The sequence below is a fragment of the Tachyglossus aculeatus genome, chromosome 2, assembly GCF_015852505.1.
Source record: "Tachyglossus aculeatus isolate mTacAcu1 chromosome 2, mTacAcu1.pri, whole genome shotgun sequence".
In the NCBI taxonomy this organism is placed as follows: Eukaryota; Metazoa; Chordata; class Mammalia; order Monotremata; family Tachyglossidae; genus Tachyglossus; species Tachyglossus aculeatus.
In genome coordinates, this window is record NC_052067.1 from 173,448,483 (window position 1) to 173,469,062 (window position 20,580).

The 20,580-nt window shown below is 47.8% G+C and overlaps 2 protein-coding genes across 2 annotated transcripts in view; one reads left to right on the forward strand and one right to left on the reverse strand.

Annotated features, from left to right (window-relative positions):
* The window catches only part of PLCZ1 (phospholipase C zeta 1), a 97,859-nt gene extending 78,886 nt beyond the window's left edge, over positions 1 to 18,973 (reverse strand). The window contains exons 1-4 of the mRNA XM_038771419.1: positions 18,902 to 18,973; positions 15,055 to 15,228; positions 10,114 to 10,237; positions 648 to 879 (exon numbers count right to left, since the gene is read on the reverse strand). Coding sequence (XP_038627347.1) covers positions 648 to 879; positions 10,114 to 10,237; positions 15,055 to 15,065 — 367 coding nt within the window. The 5' untranslated portion in view covers positions 15,066 to 15,228; positions 18,902 to 18,973. The remainder of the gene's footprint in view (positions 1 to 647; positions 880 to 10,113; positions 10,238 to 15,054; positions 15,229 to 18,901) is intronic.
* Positions 18,974 to 19,043: 70 nt separating this feature from the next.
* CAPZA3 (capping actin protein of muscle Z-line subunit alpha 3) lies at positions 19,044 to 20,072 on the forward strand. Its single transcript, XM_038741851.1, has one exon. The coding sequence runs from the start codon at positions 19,099 to 19,101 to the stop codon at positions 20,038 to 20,040; it is 942 nt and encodes a 313-aa protein (XP_038597779.1). The 5' UTR covers positions 19,044 to 19,098; the 3' UTR covers positions 20,041 to 20,072.
* Positions 20,073 to 20,580: the final 508 nt, after the last annotated feature.

Below are 20,580 nucleotides of genomic sequence, written 5' to 3' on the forward strand. Positions count from 1 at the left end.
TGAGGTAACTGAGGCCCAGAGAAGTGAAGTGACTTGCCCAAAGTCACACAGCAGACATGTGGGGGAGCTGGGATTAGAACCCATGACCTCTGGCTCTCAAGCCCGGGCTCTTTCCACTGAGCCATGCTGCTTTTAGGTTTGGAGCCCATTGTTGGGTAGGGATTATCTCTATCTGTTGCCAAATTGTACTTTCCAAGCGCTTAGTACAGTGCTCTGCACACAGTAAACACCCAATAAATACGATTGAATGAATTGAATGAATGTGACCCCGTTGTTGGTTAGGGATTGTCATTATCTGTTGCCAAATTGTACTTTCCAAGCGCTTAGTACAGTGCTCTGCACACAGTGAACACTTAATAAATACGATTGAATGAAATACCATCATTATTATTACAGTAGTATAGAGTTGGTAGATATGTTTCTTGCCCACAAGGAGCTTACGTTCATTCATTCAATCGTACATAATGAGTGCTGGGTGTGAAATACTAAGTATTTGGGAGAGCACAATATAATAAACAGGCACATTTCCTGCCCACAGTGAGCTTGCTGGCTTTAAATGGTATTTATTGGGTGTCTACTGTGTACTGAGCACTGTACTAAGAGCTTAGGGGAGGATAATAACGGCGTCGGGGAGAAGGGCAGGGTACCTTCTTCAATGGGTTCATATTTGTCAATGATGGTGCAGGCCACGGGAGAAACCATGTCCATGATGAACTGTTCCCTTTGGAGAAACTCCATCAGCTTCGATTTCGGAAGGATTTTGCGGTTTGCCGAGTACGTGTTGAAAATCTCCAGGATCTCTTCTTTGTGGGCGAGAGTGCGGTAAATGGCTCTAAATTCCTCGATGGTGATCTTTCCAGTCTTTTCCCTGTCATTTGCCTACTGAAAAGAGAGGCCAATGGAGTCTACCCATTCTGTGATATTGTACTCTCCCAAGCGCTTGGTAAAGTGCTCTGCACGCAGTAAGTGCTCAATAAATACCTCTCCCCCTCGTCCCCCTCTCCATCCCCCCCATCTTACCTCCTTCCCTTCCCCACAGCACCTGTATATATGTATATATGTTTGTACATATTTATTACTCTATTTGTTTATTTATTTTACTTGTACATATCTATTCTATTTATTTTATTTTGTTAGTATGTTTGGTTTTGTTCTCTGTCTTCCCCTTTTAGACTGTGAGCCCACCGTTGGGTAGGGACCGTCTCTCTATATGTTGCCAACTTGGACTTCCCAAGCGCTTAGTACAGTGCTCTGCACACAGTAAGCGCTCAATAAATACGATTGATTGATTGATAGATTGCAACAACCTGATTGTGTGCAGAGCACTGACCTAAACACTTGGGTCACTACAATACAAGAGAGTTTGTAGACGCAGTCCCTACCCATAAAGATTATGATGTCATCTCCAGCTCTTAATTAGACTGTGAGCCCGCTGTCGGGTAGGGACTGTCTCTATGTGTTGCCGACTTGTACTTCCCAAGCGCTTAGTACAGTGCTCTGCACACAGTAAGCGCTCAATAAATACGATTGATTGATTGATTAATACAATGCTTGGCACACAGTAAGCGCTCAATGAATACCGTTGTTGAGTGCTTACTATGTGTCAGGCACTGTTCTAAGCACTGAGGTGATCAGATTGGACACAGTCCCTGTCCCACGTGGGGCTCACACGTGGCTCAGTGGAAAAAGTGCAGGCTTGGGAGTCAGAGGTCATGGGTTCGAATCCCAGCTCAGCCACTTGTCCGCTGTGTGACCTTGGGCAAGTCACTTAACTTCTCTGTGCCTCAGTTACCTCTCCCGTATAAATGGGGATTAAGACTGTGAGCCCCACATGGGACATCTTGATCACCTTGTATCCCCCCCAGTGCTTAGAACAGTGCTTCACACATAGTAAGCGCTTAACAAATACCACCATTAATATTATTATTATTATTATTATTAATCTCCATTTCACAGATGAGGGAATTGAGGCATAGAGAAGTGAAGTGACTTGCCCAGTGTCACAGAGCAGACAAGTGGTGAAGCCGGAATTAGAACTCATGTCCTTCTGACTCCCAGGTTTGTGTTTTACCCACTAGGCCACACTGCTTCTCTGAATTTTAGCATCAGTAGAATAATAATAATAATAATAATGGCATTTATTAAGTGCTTACTATGTGCAAAGCACTGTTTTAAGCGCTGGGGAGGATACAAGGTAATCAGGTTGTCCCACGTGGGGCTCACAGTCTTAATCCCCATTTTTCAGATGAGGTAACTGAGGCCCAGAGAATTTAAGTGACTTGGCCAAAGTCACACAGCTGACAACTGGAAGAGCCGGGATTTGAACCCATGACCTCTTTCCATTGAGCCAGGCTGCTTCAGAGTTGAAGAAGAATAGTAGAAGAGTTGGTAAATAAAAATGCGGAGAAATGAGATGCAGGTGAATGAAGAACATTTGAAATTAAAAGACCTTGCCATGGAGCTCTAGACTGTATGCTCATTTTAGGCAGGGAGCACCTCCTCCAGGAGGCCTTCCCAGACTGAGCCCCTTCCTTCCTCTCCCCCTCATCCCCCTCTCCATCCCCCCCATCTTACCTCCTTCCCTTCCCCACAGCACCTGTATATATGTATATATGTTTGTACATATTTATTACTCTATTTATTTATTTATTTTATTTGTACATATCTATTCTATTTATTTTATTTTGTTAGTATGTTTGGTTTTGTTCTCTGTCTCCCCCTTTTAGACTGTGAGCCCACTGTTGGGTAGGGATTGTCTCTATATGTTGCCAATTTGTACTTCCCAAGCGCTTAGTACAGTGCTCTGCACATAGTAAGCGCTCAATAAATACGATTGATGATGATGATGATGATGATTGTTATACTGTATGCTGCCAAGTGCTTAGTACAGTGCTCTGCACACAGTGAGCGCTCGATAAATACAATTGACTGACTGACATGTTGTCCCAAGTGCTTAGTACAGAGCTCTACAAATAGTAAGAGCTCAAAAAATGCCATTGATTTATTAAATGATTGATAGACACACTCAAAATCCCTCATGATTTGCCTCTTTTGACTTGATTGACTTTCTCCAAGTCTGTCTGTCAGTCACTTCTCCTGCGTTGTTTGGGTTCAGTTGACCAATCCATCAATCATATTTATTCATTCATTCATTAATTTAATCATACGTATTGAGCACTTTCTGTGTGCAGAGCACTGTATTAAATGCTTGGGAGAGTCCAATACAACAATAAACAGCGACTATCCCTGCCCACAATGAGCTCCCAGTCTAGAGGGGGGAGACAGACAGCAATCCAAATAAATAAATGACAGATATGGACTTAAGTGCTGTGGGGCTGGGAGTGGGGAAGAGCACAGGGATTAAATCAAATGACAGACGAGTAATTGAGCACTAGCTGTGTACAGAACACTGTATTAAGCGCTTGGGAGAGTACAAAATAGCAGTATAACAGTCACATTCCCAACCCACAATGAACTTCCAGCCTAGAGACGGAGACAGACATTACTATAAGTAAATTAATTTTGGATAAGGACATAGGTGCTGTGGGGCTGGGGGTGGGGTGAATGGGAACAAGTCAGGGCAAAGCAGAATAATACTAATACTAATAATAATTACGGTATTTGTTAAGTGCTTACTATGTGCCAGGCACTGTACTAAGCGCTGGAGTGGATACAAGCAAATCAGGTTGGACACAGTCTCTGTCCCACGTGGAGCTCACAGTCTCAATCCCCATTTTACAAATGAGGTAACTGAGGCCCAGAGAAGTGAAGTGGCTAGCCCAAGGTCACACAGCAGACAAGTGACAGAGCCGAGATTAGAACCCAGGTCCCTCTGACCTCCAGGCCCGGGCTTGAATCCTGTGTGCTCATTGCGGGCAGTAATGTGTCTTCTTGTTGTTATACTATACTCTCCCAAGTGCTTAGTACAGTGCTTTGCACACAATAAGGGCTCAATAAATGCGATTGATTGAATGAATATCCACTAGACCATGCTTCTTCTCAAAGCTTTAAAGAATATAAGAACTGAATCAGGGCCTGAGATGATCCCGATGACCTTCGACAAGCAAATAGAGCTTGTCGGAAGCAACATGGCTTAGTGGAAAGAGCACGGGCTTTGGAATCAGAGGCTGTGGGTTCAAATGCCGGCTCCGCCACTTGTCAGCTATGTGACTTTGGGCAAGTCACTTCACTTCTCTGGGCCTCAGTTCCCTCATCTGTAAAATGGGGATGAAGACTGTGAACCCCTTGTGGGACAACCTGATTACCTTGTATCTACCCCAGCGTTTAGAACAGTGCTTTGCACATAGTAAGGGCTTAACAAATATCAACATTATTATTATTATTATTATTATTATTATAGAGCCTCTTCTCCAGGGTCTTTCCAATCACTCTGTTGGTGATATTTCATTCATTCATTCTTTCAGTAATATTTATTGAGCACTAGCTGTTTGCAGAGCACTGTACTAAGCGCTTGGAAAGTACAATTCGGCAATAGAGACAGTCCTTGCCCACAATGGGCTTATAGTCTAGAAGTGGGGAGACAGACATCGAAACAAGTACACAGGCATCCTCTGCCGCCTGCAAAAGCACCGACTCTAGTTAGCACTTGGGAGAGCACAATTAGAGAAGCAGCGTGGCTCAGTGGAAAGAGCCCGGGCTTTGGAGTCAGAGGTCATGGGTTCAAATCCCAGCCCCGCCAACTGTCAGCTGTGTGACTTTGGGCAAGTCATTTAATTTCTCTGTGCCTTGGTTACCTCATCTGTAAAATGGGGATTAAGACTGTGAGCCCCCCGTGGGACAACCTGATCACCTTGTAGCCTCTCCAGCGCTTAGAACAGTGCTTTGCACATAGTAAGTGTTTAATAAATGCCATCATCATTATTATTAATAGGTAAGACACTTGTCCCCTGCCTTAGAGGAACTGTCTTTCTAACAGAAGAGATGGACACAGGTCACATGAATATAGTGGGAACAGGAAGAAGCAAAACCTCATCACTACTGGCTTTAAAGCTCTCCATCCCCTCGCCCCCTCCTACCTCACCTCCCTTCTCTCCTTCTCTATCCCAGACAGCACACTCCACTCCTCTGGTGCCGCTAACCTTCTCCCTGGGCCTCCACATCCTTCCTCTGGCCTGGAATACCCTCCCTCCTCACATCGGCCAAACTAGCTCTCTTCCTCCCTTCAAATCCTTACTGAAAGCTCACCTCCTCCAGGAGGCCTTCCCAGACTGAGCCCCCCTTTTCCTCTGCTTCCCTTCCCCTCCCCATCACCCCACTTTTCTCCCTTTGCTCTACTCCCCCCAACCCACAGCACTTGTGTATATATGTACATATTTATTATTCTATTCATTTATATTAGTGATCTGTACATATCTATAATTCTATTTATACTGACGCTATTGATGCCCGTTTACTTCTTTTGATGTCTGTCTCCTGCCTTCTAGACTGTGAGCCCGTTGTGGGCAGGGTCCCTTCCAATCCCTACTGAAAGCCCCCCTCCTCCAGGAAGCCATCCCAGACTGATCCCCCATTTTCCTCTGCTTCCCCTCCCCTCCCCATCACCCCAATTTGCTCCCTTTGCTCTACTCCCCCTCACCCACAGCACTTGCGTATATATGTACATATTTATTATTCTATTCATTTATATTAATGATCTGTATGTATCTATAATTCTATTTAGCACCTGTATATATGTATAGCACCTGTATATATGTATATATGGTTGTACATATTTATTACTCTATTTATTTATTTATTTATTTATTTATTTATTTATTTATTTTACTTGTACATTTCTATCCTATTTATTTTATTTTGTTGGTATGTTTGGTTCTGTTCTCTGTCTCCCCCTTTTAGACTGTGAGCCCACTGTTGGGTAGGGACTGTCTCTATGTGTTGCCAATTTGTACTTCCCAAGCGCTTAGTACAGTGCTCTGCACATAGTAAGCGCTCAATAAATACGATTGATTGATTGATTGATTGATTGATACTGATGCTATTGATGCCCGTTTACTTCTTCTAATGTCTGTCTCCCCCTGTCTAGACTGTGAGCCCATTGTGGTCAGGGATTGTCTGTCTTTGTTTCTGACCTGTACTTTCCATCATCATCATCATCATCATCATCAATCGTATTTATTGAGCGCTTACTGTGTGCAGAGCACTGTACTAAGCGCTTGGGAAGTACAAGTTGGCAACATAACAGTGCTCATAACAGCATAACAGTGCTCTGCACACAGTAAGCGCTCAATAAATATGATTGAATGAAAGAAGAGCAAGGTTGTAATAGGTAGCAGAGATGGCAGGATCAAAGAGCTGAATAAACATCTAAATATACATGTAAAAATAGGCATATGTTCACACAAGCCGAGGCAGGAAAAAATACCCATAAGCACTTGGGAGTGGGCATTGGGTTGATGCAACTGAAGTGTTACAAATGAATCAGAGAAAACTTTTTGATCTATAGAGCAAGGGTTTAAAATCTACATCCTCCCCATAACCTGCCCCTCCATATCCACCAGGCAGCCACTGTCTCCACCTTCAAAACATTACTAAGGTCACATCTCCTCCAAGAAGCCTTCCCAGATGAAGCCCTCTTTTTCCCGGCTCCGTCTCCCTTCTGCGTTGTCTATGTTGTCTATGTGACCTTTGGACATTTGATATTCACCCCACCCCCACCCCACAGCACTTATGTACATATCTTTAAATTAAAAATTACTTATTTGTTCATATTAGTGTCTCTCTCCCCCTCTAAACCGCAAGCTCCTTATGGGCGGGGAAGTTAACTGCTAATTCTGTTGTACTTATGTACATATCTTTAAATTATAAATTATAAATTACTTATTTGCTCATATTAGTGTCTCTCTCCCCCTCTAAACCGCAAGCTCCTTATGGGCAGGGAAGTTAACCGCTAATTCTGTTGTATTGTACTCTCCCAGCGTGGCTTAGTGGCAAGAGCCCGGGCTTGGGAGTCAGAGGCCGTAGGTTCTAATCCCAGCTCCGCCACTTGTCAGCTGTGTGACTCTGGGCAAGTCACTTCACTTCTCTTTGCCTCAGTTACCTCATCTGGAAAATGGGGATAATAATAATGATGGCATTTATTAAGCGCTTACTATGTGCAAAGCAGTCATTCATTCAATCGTATTGAGCGCTTACTGTGTGCAGAGCACTGTACTAAGCGCTTGGGAAGTACAAGTTGGCAACATATAGAGACGGTCCCTACCCATCAATGGGCTCACAGTCTAGAAGGGGGAGACAGACAACAAAATAAAACATATTAACAAAATAAAATATATGGAATAAATATGTACAAATAAAACAAATAAATAGAGTAATAAATATATACAAACATATATACATATATAAAGGTGCTGTGCGGAGGGGAAGGAGGTAAGGCTTGGGGGGATGGGGAGGAGGAGAGGAAAAAGGGGGCTCAGTCTGGGAAGGCCTCCTGGAGGAGGTGAGCTCTCAGTAGGGCCTTGAAGGGAGGAAGAGAGCTAGCTTGGCGGATATGCGGAGGGAGGACATTCCAGGCCAGGGGGATGTTGTGGGCCGGGGGTCGACAGAGGGACAGGCGAGGACGAGGCCCGGTGAGGAAATTAGCGGCAGAGGAGCTGAGGGTGCGGGCTGGGCTGGAGAAGGAGAGAAGGGAGGTGAGGTAGGAGGGGGCGAGGTGATGGAGAGCCTTGAAGCCCAGGGTGAGGAGTTTCTGCCTGATGCATAGGTTGATTGGTAGCCACTGGAGATTTTTGAGGAGGGGAGTAACATGCCCAGAGCGCTTCTGGACAAAGACAATCCGGGCAGCAGCGTGAAGTATGGATTGAAGTGGGGAGAGACAGGAGAATGGGAGATCGGAGAGGAGGCTAATGCAATAATCCAGATGGGATAGGATGAGAGCTTGAACGAGCAGGGTAGCGGTTTGGATGGAGAGGAAAGGGTGGATCTTGGCAATGTTGCAGAGGTGAGACAGGCAGGTTTTGGTGACGGCTTGGATGTGAGCAGTTACAAACCTGGCTTCGAACAAAAGACCAAAACTTTTTATTTTTCTGAACTATGGTGAAAATAATCATTTCCTCTTCTCGTCATAAAATACGAAAGAACAGGCATGCATCTCAATTAATATCATTTAATAATAAAAAAACCTCATCTTTTCCACCCATTCATCCAATCGTAAGTGCTGGATCAAGACTGTGAGCCCCAAGTGGGACAACCTAATAACCTTATATCTATCCCAGCGCTTAGAACAGTGCTTGGCACATAGTAAGTGCTTAACAAATACCAACATTATTATTAGTAGTAGTAGTAGTACTGTGCTCTGCACATAGCTCTCAATAAATGCAACAGATCTGACAACTTTCAATGGGCAAGGACAGTGAAGAATTTTATCTGAAGGGGTCTTCCATCACTCTGAGCATTTGTTGTCTCATTATTTACTGAAACAAAATTTTCTTCAAAATATTGATAGTGGACCAAGTGTTCATAAACCACCCATTCTCCTCTGGAGAAAACAATTCCAACTACCCAGTGGGTTCCTTTAGCTCTACGGTCTCCAATATCAGCTACGTTTTTCGTTAGTGCACCGAGATGCTTTATTGTTCCCAAAATAGATCAGATAAGAACTTCCTGTGGAATTAAAGACCTTATGAAAGATGCATAAGTCATTTCTGAGTCCTAATCCTTCACTGTGGATGCTGACTAGAATAATATCCTGGAGGATAAATGGGGAAAAAAGGATCAGTAGAGGAGAAATGTCAACTTCTCCAAACAGCAAGGGGCAGTGAGGTGCATGGCCTAACACGATTGGATGAATGGGTGGAAAAGATGAGGTTTTTTTATTATTAAATGATATTAATTGAGATGCATGCCTGTTCTTTTGTATTTTATGACGAGAAGAGGAAATGATTATTTTCACCATAGTTCAGAAAAATAAAAAGTTTCGGTCTTTTGTCCAAAGCCAGGTTCCTAACTGCTGCTGTGTCTCCAGGCTTCCTCTTTGGAATTGGTCTGGTAGAGAAGCAGCGTGGCACAGTGGAAAGAGTCCGGGCTTGGGAGTCAGAGGTCATGGGTTCTAATCCCGGCTCCGCCACGTCTGCTGTGTGACTTTGGGCAAGTCACTTCACTTCTCTGAGCCTCAGTTACCTCATCTGTAAAATGGGGATTAAGACTGTGAGTCCCACATGGGACAACCTGATGACCTTGTATCCCCCCCCCAGCACTTAGAACAGGGCTTCATAAATAGTAAGCATTTAACAAATGCCAACATTATTATTATTATTATTATTATCAGAGGTCCCCATGACATACATCAGTCAATCAGTCATATTTATTGAACACTTACCTTATGTAGAGTGCTCTGTACTGAGCGCTTGGGAAAGAACAGTGTGACAGTCGGTAGATCTTTCATCATCACCGAGGAATTTGTCACTACATCTGCCTCACTCGTCCATTTGCTCATCTCCAGGTTATTATTAATAATTAGGATAATAATGATAATTGTGGTATTTGCTAAACACTTACTATGTGCTAAGCACTGTAATAAGTACTGGGGTAGATTACAAGGTTATTAGGTCCCTCATGGGGCTCAGAATCTAAATAGGAGGGAGAACAGGGACTGAATACCCAGATCGGGGATGAGGAAACTGAAGCCCAGAGAAGCAAAGTGACTTAAACAAGGTCGCACAGCAGACAAGCAGAGGAGCCGGGATTAGAAGCAGCGAGCTCAGTGGAAAGAGCCTGGGCTTTGGAGTCAGAGGTCATGGGTTCAAATTCCGGCTCCACCACTTGTCAGTTGTGTGACTTTGGGCAAGTCACTTAACTTCTTTGTGCCACAGTTCTCTCATCTGTAAAATGGGGATTAAGACTGTGAGCCCCCCGTGGGACAACCTGATCGCCTTGTATCTCCCCCGGCGCTTAGAACAGTGCTTTGCACATAGTAAGCGCTTAATAAATGCCATCATCATCATTATTATTATTATTATCTGATTCCCAGTCCCGAGCTCTTTCCATTAGGCCACGTTGCTTCTCACCCTGCTTAAGTTCAGCCCAGAGCAGGCCAAGTCCCTAGACCCACCAGAATAAGTCCTTCAAACGCTCATTTTAAAAATTCTATTTTCTCACCTTAAAGATGTATTTCACGTGAGCGTAGTCGCACGGGATTTTCAGTTTCTCCAGCAGTTTCATGGTCCTGTCGAGGTTAATTCTGCCTGATCTAAAATCATCCTGGATGATGGATAAAAACCACCTAAGAAGAGGCAGCTAAGGAAGATGAGAAATTCAGGGATAAAGAAGGATTCTAATCGTGCAAGCAGAGAATGAAATCAAAGGGGGTGGCAAACAGGCCCTGGGAAGACAATTTTTGATTTTGAGTCTGGGGGCAGAAAAGGGAAGGGGCTTCCAGGAGAGAGTGGATCAGGAGAAGCTTGGAGGTGTCTGGCAGACTTTGAAGTGCTAAAAGTTTGAGGATCTTTATTCTCGCTCCTAGCTCCGTTCAGTGCCTCTCAGTCAGAATCAATTGTATTTATTGATCAGTTGTATTTATTGACTGCTTACTGTGGGCAGAACACTGTACTTTGAGCTAGGGAGGGTACAATAGAACAGACACATTTTCTGCTCACAACGAGTGTATGGTCTAGAGAAGGAGACGGATAGTAACAGAAACAAAAAATTGCAGATATGGACTGAAAGGGTGGGGGCAGGAATAAAGGGATCAAGTCAGGGCGACACAGAAGGGAGAGGGAGAAGAGAAAAGGGGGGCTTAGTGAGGGAAGGCTTCTTGGAGGAGTTAAGTCTTCAATAAGGTTTGAAAAGAGGAAGAGTCATCGTCTGCCCCAGTGCCAAGACTGTAGTGGTGGCAGAAAGTATCAGCCACTGTGTCCCAATTCTCTAGCCTGATGATAATAATAATAATAATAGTATTATTTGTTAAGTGCTTACTATGTGCCAGGCACTGTACTAAACGCTGGGATGGATACAAGCAAATCGGGTTGGATACAGTCCCTTGTCATTTATTCATTCAATCATATTTACTGAGCACTTACGGGGTGCAGACCACTGTACCAAATGCTTGGGAAGTACGTCGGAAACATATAGAGACGGTCCCTACCCAGTAACAGGCTCACAGTCTAGAAGGGGGAGACAGACAACAAAACAAAACGTGGGGCTCACATTCCCAATCCCTATTTTACAGATGAGATCACTGAGGCCCAGAGAAGTGAAGTGATTTGTGCAATGTCACACAGCAGATGTGGTGGAGCTGGGATTAGAACCCATGACCTTCTGCTTCGCAGGCCCAGGCTCTATCTACTACGCCATGCAGCTTCTCACCTTGATGTTGCTGTGGGTCGTGGTCACCGAGTCCGTCAGCAGGGCCTGGGCTCACTCAAATCCCTCCGCAAGTACTTCACCCCTGCCTGTCAATATGCTCGTTGCGCTCCATCCCCAGCAGTTACATGACAGACAGGGATCCGAAAGTGTGACCGCCCCCCCAAGCAAGCCACTGGCACTAGTATCAACTCCTCCACACAGGGTCTCCATCCTCACGACTCAAGACAGAGGCTCAGCGCTGGGGTAGATACAAGGCAATCAGCTTGTCCCACATGGGGCTCACAGTCTTAATCCCCTTTTTACAGATGAGCTAACTGAGGCACAGAGAAGTGAAGTGACTTGTCCAAAGTCACCAAGCTGATAAGTGGCGGAGCCGGGATTAGAACCCATGACCTCTGACTCCCGAGCCCGGGCTCTTTCCACTAAGCCACACTGTCTGCTGTCTGACCTGAGAAGTGAGCTTCACTTCTCTGGGCCCCAGGTGCGTCATCTATAAAATGAGGATTAAGACTGTGAGGCCCATGTTTGTACATACTTATTACTCTATTTATTTATTTTACTTGTACCTATCTATTCTATTTATTTTATTTTGTTGTATGTTTGGTTTTGTTCTCTGTCTCCCCCTTCTAGACTGTGAGCCCACTGTTGGGTAGGGACTGTCTCTATTTGTTGCCAGCTTGTACTTCCCAAGCACTTAGTACAGTGCTCTGCACACAGTAAGCGCTCAATAAATATGATTGATTGATTGATTGACAGGGACTGTGTCTAACCTGGTTACCTTGCATGTACCCCAGTGCTTAGAACAGTGCCTGGTACATAGTAAGCATCTAACAAATACCATCATTATTATTATCGTCATTATTATACAAGGTCATCAGGTCAGGCCAGTCCCTGTCCCTCTTAGGGTTCACATTCTCAGTAGGAAGTGGGAATTGGGAATTGAATTCCCACTTTCCAGATGAGGAAACTGAGGTCCGTAGAAGTGAAGTGTCTTGCTCAAGGTCACAAGACAGGCAAGCAATGGAGCAGGGATCAGAACCCAGGTCCTCTGACTTCCAAGCCTGGGTCTTTCCTGTAGGCTATGCGATGGCTTCCCTCTCTCTCCCTCCTCTCTTCTCCACCTCCCTCTACCAGCTGGGGGCAGGGGTCCTCATTAGGGGCAGGGGTCCTGAGCAGCATGGCTCAGTGGAAAGAGCATGGGCTTTGGAGTCAGAGGTCAAGGGTTCAAATCCCGGCTCCGCCAATTGTCAGCTGTGTGACTTTGGGCAAGTCACTTTACTTCTCTATGCTTCAGTGACCTCATCTGTAAAATGGGGATTAAGACTATGAACCCCACATGGGACAATCTGATCACCTTGCAACCTCCCCAGTGCTTAGAACAGTGCTTTATAATAATAATATAATAATAATAATGGCATTTATTAAGCGCTTACTATGTGCAAAGCACTGTTCTAAGCGCTGGGGAGTTTACAAGGTGATCAGGTTGTCCCATGTGGGGCTCACAGCTTAATCCCCATTTTACAGATGAGGTAACTGAGGCCCAGAGAAGTTAAGTGACTTGCCCATAGACACACAGCTGACAAGTGGCAGAGCCGGGATTTGAACCCATGACATCTGACTCCAAAGCCCGGGCTCATTCCACTGAGCCACACTGTGGTGCTTTGCACATCATAAGCACTTAATAAATGCCATTATTATTATTATTATTATTATTATCCCTATGCAGATGCTCCCCACATCTACATCTCCTGCCCTGATCTCCCTCCCTCTCTGCAGTCTCGCATTTCTTCCTGCCTTCAAGACACCTCTGCTTGGCTGTCCTCCCGTCACCTCAACTTAATATGTCCAAAACAGAACACTGTATCTTCCCACCCAAATCCTGTCCTCTCCCTGACTTTCCCATCACTGTAAACGGCCCCACCATCCTTCCTGTCTCACAAGCCCATAATCTTGGTGTTACCCTTGACTCCTCTCTTTCATTCAACACACATCTTCAGTCTGTAACCAAATTCCGTCAGTCCCACATTCACAACATCGCTAAAAAATCCGTCCTTTCCTCTCCAACCAAACTGCTACCACAGGAATACAATCACTCATCGTATCCCCCCTGGATTACCACATCAGCTCCTTGCTGACCTCCCAACCTCCTGTCTTTCCCCACTCTGGTCCATACTTCACTCTGCTGCCTGGATCATCTTTCTACAGAATCATTCTGGGCACGCCATCCACCTCCTCAAAAATCTCCAGTGGTTGCCTAAACACCTCCATATCAAAAAAAACTCCTCACCACTGGCTTTCAATCTGTCCATCCCCTTGCCCCCTCCTACCTCACCTCCCTTCTCTCCTTCTCCAGCCCAGCCCGCACACTCTGCTTCCTTGCTGCCGTTAACCTTCTCCTTGGGCCTCCGTCTCACCCCTCACCCCTGGCCCACGTCCTGCCTCTGGCCTGAAACCCCCTCCCTCCTCAAATCCCACAGACACTGACTCTCCCCTCCTTCAAAGACTTATTGAGGGCTCATCTCCTCCAACAACAGCCAATTGCTTGACCTCTCAAGCTGCCCCTCCCTCCATTACTAGAGGGGTGCCAAAACCCAATCCTGGTTATAAAATTTGCCTTTGTAAATCTTTTAATATCTGCCTTCCCCATTAGAGTGGAAGCTTCTTGTGGGCGAGGAATATATCCCAGGCTTCTAGTGTACTTTCCCAAATGTTCAGTACAGCCCATAGTTCCTAGTGGATGTTCAGTACATTCCAGTACTACTACTGAAGCAGCGTGGCTTAGTGGAAAGAGCCCGGGCTTGGGAGTCAGAGGTCATAGGTTCTAATTCCACCTCTGCCACTTGTCAGCTGCGTGACTTTGGGCAAGTCACTTCACTTCTCTGTGCCTCAGTTACCTCATCTGTAAAATGGGAGTTAAGACTGTGAGCCCCCCGTGGGACAACCTGATCACCTTGTAACCTCCCCAGCGCTTAGAACAGTGCTTTGCACATAGTAAGTGCTTAATAAATGCCATTGTCATTATTATTACTATTATTATTGTCAGCTGTGTGACCTTGGGCAAGTCACTTCACTTCTCTGGACCTCAGTTACCTCATCTGTAGAATGAGGATGAAGACTGTGAGCCCCACGTGGGACAACCTGATTATCTTGTATCTACCCCAATGCTTAGGACAGTGTTTGGCATATAGTAAGCACTTAACAAATTCCAATATTATTATTATTATTATTACTATACAGAAGCTGCATCGTGCAATGGATAGAACACAGGCCTGGAAATCAGAAGGTCATGGGTTCTAATCCCGGCTCCACCATTTCCTTGGGCAAGTTTCCTTGCTTCTCTTACGGAGTTAGAGTTTACAGAATTTACAAGAGTACCTCCTCTGTAAAATGGAGATTGAAACTGTGAGCCCCATATGGGATGGGGGCTGTGTCCATCCTGATTTACTTGTATCCAACCCAGCGCTTAGTACGGTATCTGACCCACAGTAAGCGCTCAACTAATACCACAGTTATTATTATTACTATAGATGGGTCTTGGGTGTTCCAGATCTGACTTGGGACAAAGAAGAAGAGGAGGAGGGGGAGGAGGAAAGAGAAGGAGGAGGAGGAAAAAGGAGGAAGAGGAGGAGCCGCCACCATGGGGAAGGTTGAGGGGTTGGCGGGGGGAAGGGGAGGAGCCCAGAGAGGAAGGCTAAGCAAGGGACATGGTGGGCCAAGAGGCTACTGGGTGGATATTTGGCCTCCATTTCACCCTGCCCAGCTGTGTTGTGCTGTTCCTCTTCCTCCTCCTCTGTGTGTGGTGAGGACGGGGCTAGGGGGTGAGGGGTAGGAGAGATCACTCCTTCTCCCTGCTGCTCATGGTCCCTCCGGTGGTCTTCCGCTCACGGGGGCCGCGGGTGTCTGGCAGCGCTGGACAGAGGGAAGAAGACGACATCATCGGCGTCGGGTCTCCCCCACTGGCTTCCCCAACCCCATCCCATTCACCGCCAACCACGCCGGGCCCCCTTCTCTCTCTATCTCTTCCACTCTCTGGCTGTCTCTCTCACTCTCCATCAGGAGCAGCATGGCCTGGGAGCCTGAAGGACCTGGGGTTCTAATCCCAGCTCTGCCATTTGTCTGCTTTGTGACCTTGGCAAGTCACTTCACTTCTCTGGGCCTCAGTTCCCTCATCTGTAAAATGGGAATTAAGACTGTGAGCCCTATGTGGGCAGGAGCTGTGTCCAATCCTGTTAGCTTGTACCCACCCAAGTGCTTAGAATAGTGCCTGGCACATAGTAAAGGCTTAAGACTGTCATCATGATCAACATTTATCTTGCTGTCTCTCTCGCTCTCCCTTTTTGTCTCATTCTCTCTCACTTTCTCACTCTGCCTCTCTCTGTCTCCTGCTCTCTCACAGTCTCTTGCTCCCTCTCTCTTTATGTCTCTTGAGTTTTCTCACTCTCTTGCTCTCCCTCTATGTCTCTTGCTCTCTCTTGCTGTTTCTCTCCCTCTCCCTCTCCCTGTCTCTTGCACTCTGTTGCTGTCTCTCTCGCTCTCCCTTTCTCTGTGTCTCTTGTTCTCTCTTGCTGTCTCTCTCCGTCTCCCTCTCCCTGCCTCTTGCACTCTCTTGCTGTCTCTCTTGCTCTCCCTCTCTTCATGTCTCTTGCTCTCTCTTGCTGTCTCTCTCTCTCTCTTTCTCTCTCTCTCTCTCTCTCCCTCTCCTTAAGACTCCCAATCCTCAAGTCCCTTGACATTCACACTATCACTCAAGGTGAGAGCTTAGAAGGACATCCTGGGGTTAGTTGCTCAGTGCCCACTTCCCCTACAGCAACCCAACTACCACCATCTCTTATTCACCTAATAGCACCCCTCTGTTCCCCCCCATAGCTCATTAGTTATGACCCCCATTAGTTACCCTATCATACCCTCTTAGGTTACCTCCATTATTCATTCATTCATTCATTCGTTCAATTCATTCCTTTCCAAACTCCTTTAACGAGTCATCTACACCTACTGCCTCAAATTACTCAATGCCAACTCTCTCCTTGACTCCCTCCAATCTGGCTTCCATCCCCTACACTCCACCAAAACTGCCCTCTCAAAAGTCACCGATGACCTGCTGCTTGCCAAATCCAACGGCTCATACTCTGTCCTAATCCTCCTCGACCTCTCAGCTGCCTTCGACACTGTGGACCACCCTCTTCTCCTCAACACGCTATCCAACCTTGGCTTCACAGACTCCATCCTCTCCTGGTTCTCCTCTTATCTCTCCAGCCGTTCATTCTCAGTCTCCTTTGTGGGCTTCTCCTTCCCCTCCCATCCCCTTACTGTACGGGTTCCTCAAGGGTCAGTTCTTGGTCCCCTTCTGTTCTCTATCTACACTCTCTCCCTCGGTGACCCAATTCGCTCCCACGGCTTCAACTGTTATCTCTATGCTGATGACACCCAAATCTACATCTCTGCCCCTGCTCTCTCTCCCTCCCTTCAGGCTCAGGTCTCCTCCTGCCTTCAGGACATCTCCATCTGGATGTCTGCCCACCACCTAAAACTCAACATGTCCAAGACTGAACTCCTTGTCTTCCCTCCCAAACCCTGGCCTTTCCTTGACTTTCCCATCACTGTAGACAGCACTACCATCCTTCCCGTCTCACAAGCCAGCAACCTTGGAGTCATCCTCGACTCTGCTCTCTCATTCACCCTTCACATCCAATCCGTCACCAAAACCTGCTGGTCTCACCGCCGCAACATCACCAAGATCTGCCCTTTCCTCTCCATCCAAACCGCTACCCTGCTGATTCAATCTCTCATCCTATCCCGACGGGATTACTGCATCAGCCTCCTCTCTGATCTCCCATCCTCCTGTCTCTCCCCACTTCACTCCATATTTTACACTGCTTCCCGGATCATCTTTGTGCAGAAACGCTCTGGGCATGTTACTCCCCTCCTCAAAAATCTCCAGTGGCTACCAGTCAACCTACGCATCAAGCAAAAACTCCTCACTCTCGGCTTCAAGGCTGTCCATCCCCTCGCCCCCTCCTACCTCACCTCCCTTCTCTCCTTCTCCAGCCAGCCCACACTCTCCACTCCTCTGCCGCTAACCTCCTCACTGTACCTTGTTCTCATCCGTCTCGCCATCGACCCCCGGCCCACGTCCTCCCCCTGGCCCGGAATGCCCTCCCTCCGCACATTCACCAAGCTAGCTCTCTTCTTCCCTTCAAGGCCCTACTGAGAGCTCACCTCCTTCAGGAGGCCTTCCCAGACTGAGCCCCCTTTTTCCTCTCCTCCTCCCCATCTCCGCTAGCCCTACCTCCTTCCCCTCCCCACAGCACCAGAATATATGTTTGTACAGATTTATTACTCTATTTATTTTACTTGTACATATTTGCTATTCCATTTGTTTTATTTTGTTAATATATTTTGTCTTGTTGTCTGTCTCCCTCTTCTATACTGTGAGCCCGTTGTTGGGTAGGGACTGTCTCTATGTGTTGCCAACTTGAACTTCCGAAGTGCTTAGTACAGTGCTCTGCACACAGTAAGCGCTCAATAAATACGATTGAATGAATGAATGAGTTGCATTTACTGAGTGCTTACTGTGTGCAGAACACTATAGTAAGTCCTTGGAAAGCACAATTCAGCAATAGAGAGACAATCCCTGCCCACAGCAGGCTTACAGTCTAGAAGAGGGGAGACAGACATCAAAACAAGTAAACAGGGATAAATAGAAATACAGTTACCCGAATCACTTCTCCCATCCATATCCCCTTTGATCACCTCCGTTTATTCAGTCATATTTATTGAGCACTTACTGTGTGCAGAGCACTATCCCAAGTGCTTGGAAAGTACAATTTGGCAACAAAGACAATCCCTACCCAACAACAGGCTCACAGTCTAGAAGAATAGTAATGGTATTTGCTAATCACTTACTATGTGCCAAGCACTGCTCTAAGCACTGGGATAGATACAGGGTAATCAGCTTGTCCCACATGGGGCTCACAGTCTTAATCCCCATTTTCCAGATGAGGTAACTGAGGCCCAGAGAAGTGAAGTGACTTGCCCAAAGTCACACAGCTCATAAGTGGCAGAGCCGGGATTAGAACCAACTACACCTCCATCATTTATTGGTTACCCCCATTGTACCTCCGTTATTAGTTACCCCTATCAATACCCACATTGGTTACCTCCATTATACCTCCCATTAGTTACCCCCCATTGGTATCCCCATTATACTCCATTAGATGCCTCCATTATATCCCATCGATCCCCTGTTATACCCTCATAGTTACAGTCATTACACCCCCATTAGTTCCCCCATTATACCCCCACTGGTTTCCCCCATTATTTACCCCCATAACATCTCCCCAAGAGCTTAGTACAGTGCTCTGCACACAGTAAGCACTCAATAAATATGATTAAATGAGTCTGTTATCACTGCCAGGGTACACCCATTAGATACCCATGACTCCTAGGGTCTGACACAGTGAGGGCCCTGACTCCCCCTAAGACCTTCACCCTCTTTGTCCCAGACCCTGCCGGGACAAAAGTTGGCACCCAGCATGCTCCGTTCCGTCCCACCCATGCTCCCATCTTGCCCCCACGCACTTACCTCCAATCCCTCCCGTGAGCCTGGGTTGATGGTCGGACTGAGAGTTGGTGGAGTGTATATTGTGACACTCTGGGAGTTCCAGTGTCCCCCCCACCCCCCACCCCCAGCCCACTTCTCTCTGTGACCTCAGCAGAGGGACGAAGGCCGGAGCTGCTCTGGGTCAGGCCTCCCCTCCCCTCTCGCCAAGTCGTCTCAAGATGCCCGAAGACTGCGGGGATGAAGGACTGAGCCTGGAGGCCAGAGAGCGGGTGGCCGAGAGTCTGCTGGGGCAGGCCCCTCCCGGCGAATTCCCGGCTGTTCTGGCCGACCTCCGTGTCCTGCTCCGGGACGAGCAGCTGCTGCGGGCCCTGGGGCCCCGCCTGGCCGCCCGCCACCACAAGGACCACCTGACGCCAGTCCAGGTCGAAGGCCATTGGCTCCTGCTGACCCGCTTCAACGACCTCGGCCCCCACGGCTTCCTGGACCCTGAAAGCCGACTGTCCTTCGTGCTGGACCAGTTGGGCCTCGGCGCGCGGGCGGTCTACGGCCACGGCCTCCTGCAGGACGAAGGAGAGGGCCTGAGAGCGGCCCTCTCCGAGGCCGTGGGCGCCTACGTCCGGTCCCGCTTCCCCTCCGGACGCTGGGCCGTGTTCCGGAAATCCGTGGGGGGCCGCCCGGTCCTGGTGGCCTGCGTGGAGAACCACAGCCACCGGTCGACGGGGCCCTGGAACGCCGCCTGGACGTCCACCTGGACGGTGACCCCGGGGCCCTTGGCGGCCCAGCTGTCGGGCACCCTCCGCATCCGGGCCCACGCCTTCAAGGACGCCAACGTCCACCTCGGGGCCCGCAAGGAGGTGGACCGGACGGTGGGGGCCGTGGGCCGCTGCCAACTGGTGAGCCAGGTGATGAGGGTGCTGGAGGAGGAAGAGGGCGAGTTCCAGGAGGCCTTGCTGGACCAGCTGCGGGCCCTGGCGGAGACGTTGCTGCGGAAGGACTTGCGGAGGGCCCTCCCAGTCACGCGCACCACCCTCAACTGGCCCAGGCTCCTGGCCGAGCTGAGGCCCACCGGCCCCCGCCTCCGGCCCCCCCGGGACTTCCTCGCGCCCGCCCCCGCCCCACCCAAAGCCCTGAAGGTTTGGAGGTCAAGGGCCGTGGAATAAAGGAGGCCTGCCTGGAGCAGGCACTCCCAGATGCCGTGAGGGAACGGTGTCTGCATCCTGGTGAATGGGACGGGCCGGAGGGCGGGGGTTGGTTCCATCTTGCTGCTCGATGGTCCCGGGAGCCTAAGAGAGAGAGGCGAGGAACTCTGCGGGGGGTAGCATGGATCAAATCCTGCTCTGGGAAGTGGGAATTCTGGGTTCTGGGCCCGGGCCATCGTCAGGGAAGGTCTTTAAAGGGCATCCCTCAAGTTGGACGGGCCCAGAGGAATCCAGAAAAATCTCAGGTAAACGTGGTCCGACGTCGGCCCTGGTCCCCGCTCACTATGTCTATCAGCAGGGCCCAGGCTTGGTCCAACCCAGCCTATTTTATCCTAACCGTGGGCCTCTTCATGCTCAGGGGCCCAAGGACAATTTAACCATCACCTCAGGGTTCTCCTAAACACTGACCTCTTCACCCTCGAGGAACCAAGGAGTATTCAACCATCTCCTTGGTGTATCACTAGATTAAATAGTTATTGCTGTCTTTTACCTCACCTACAA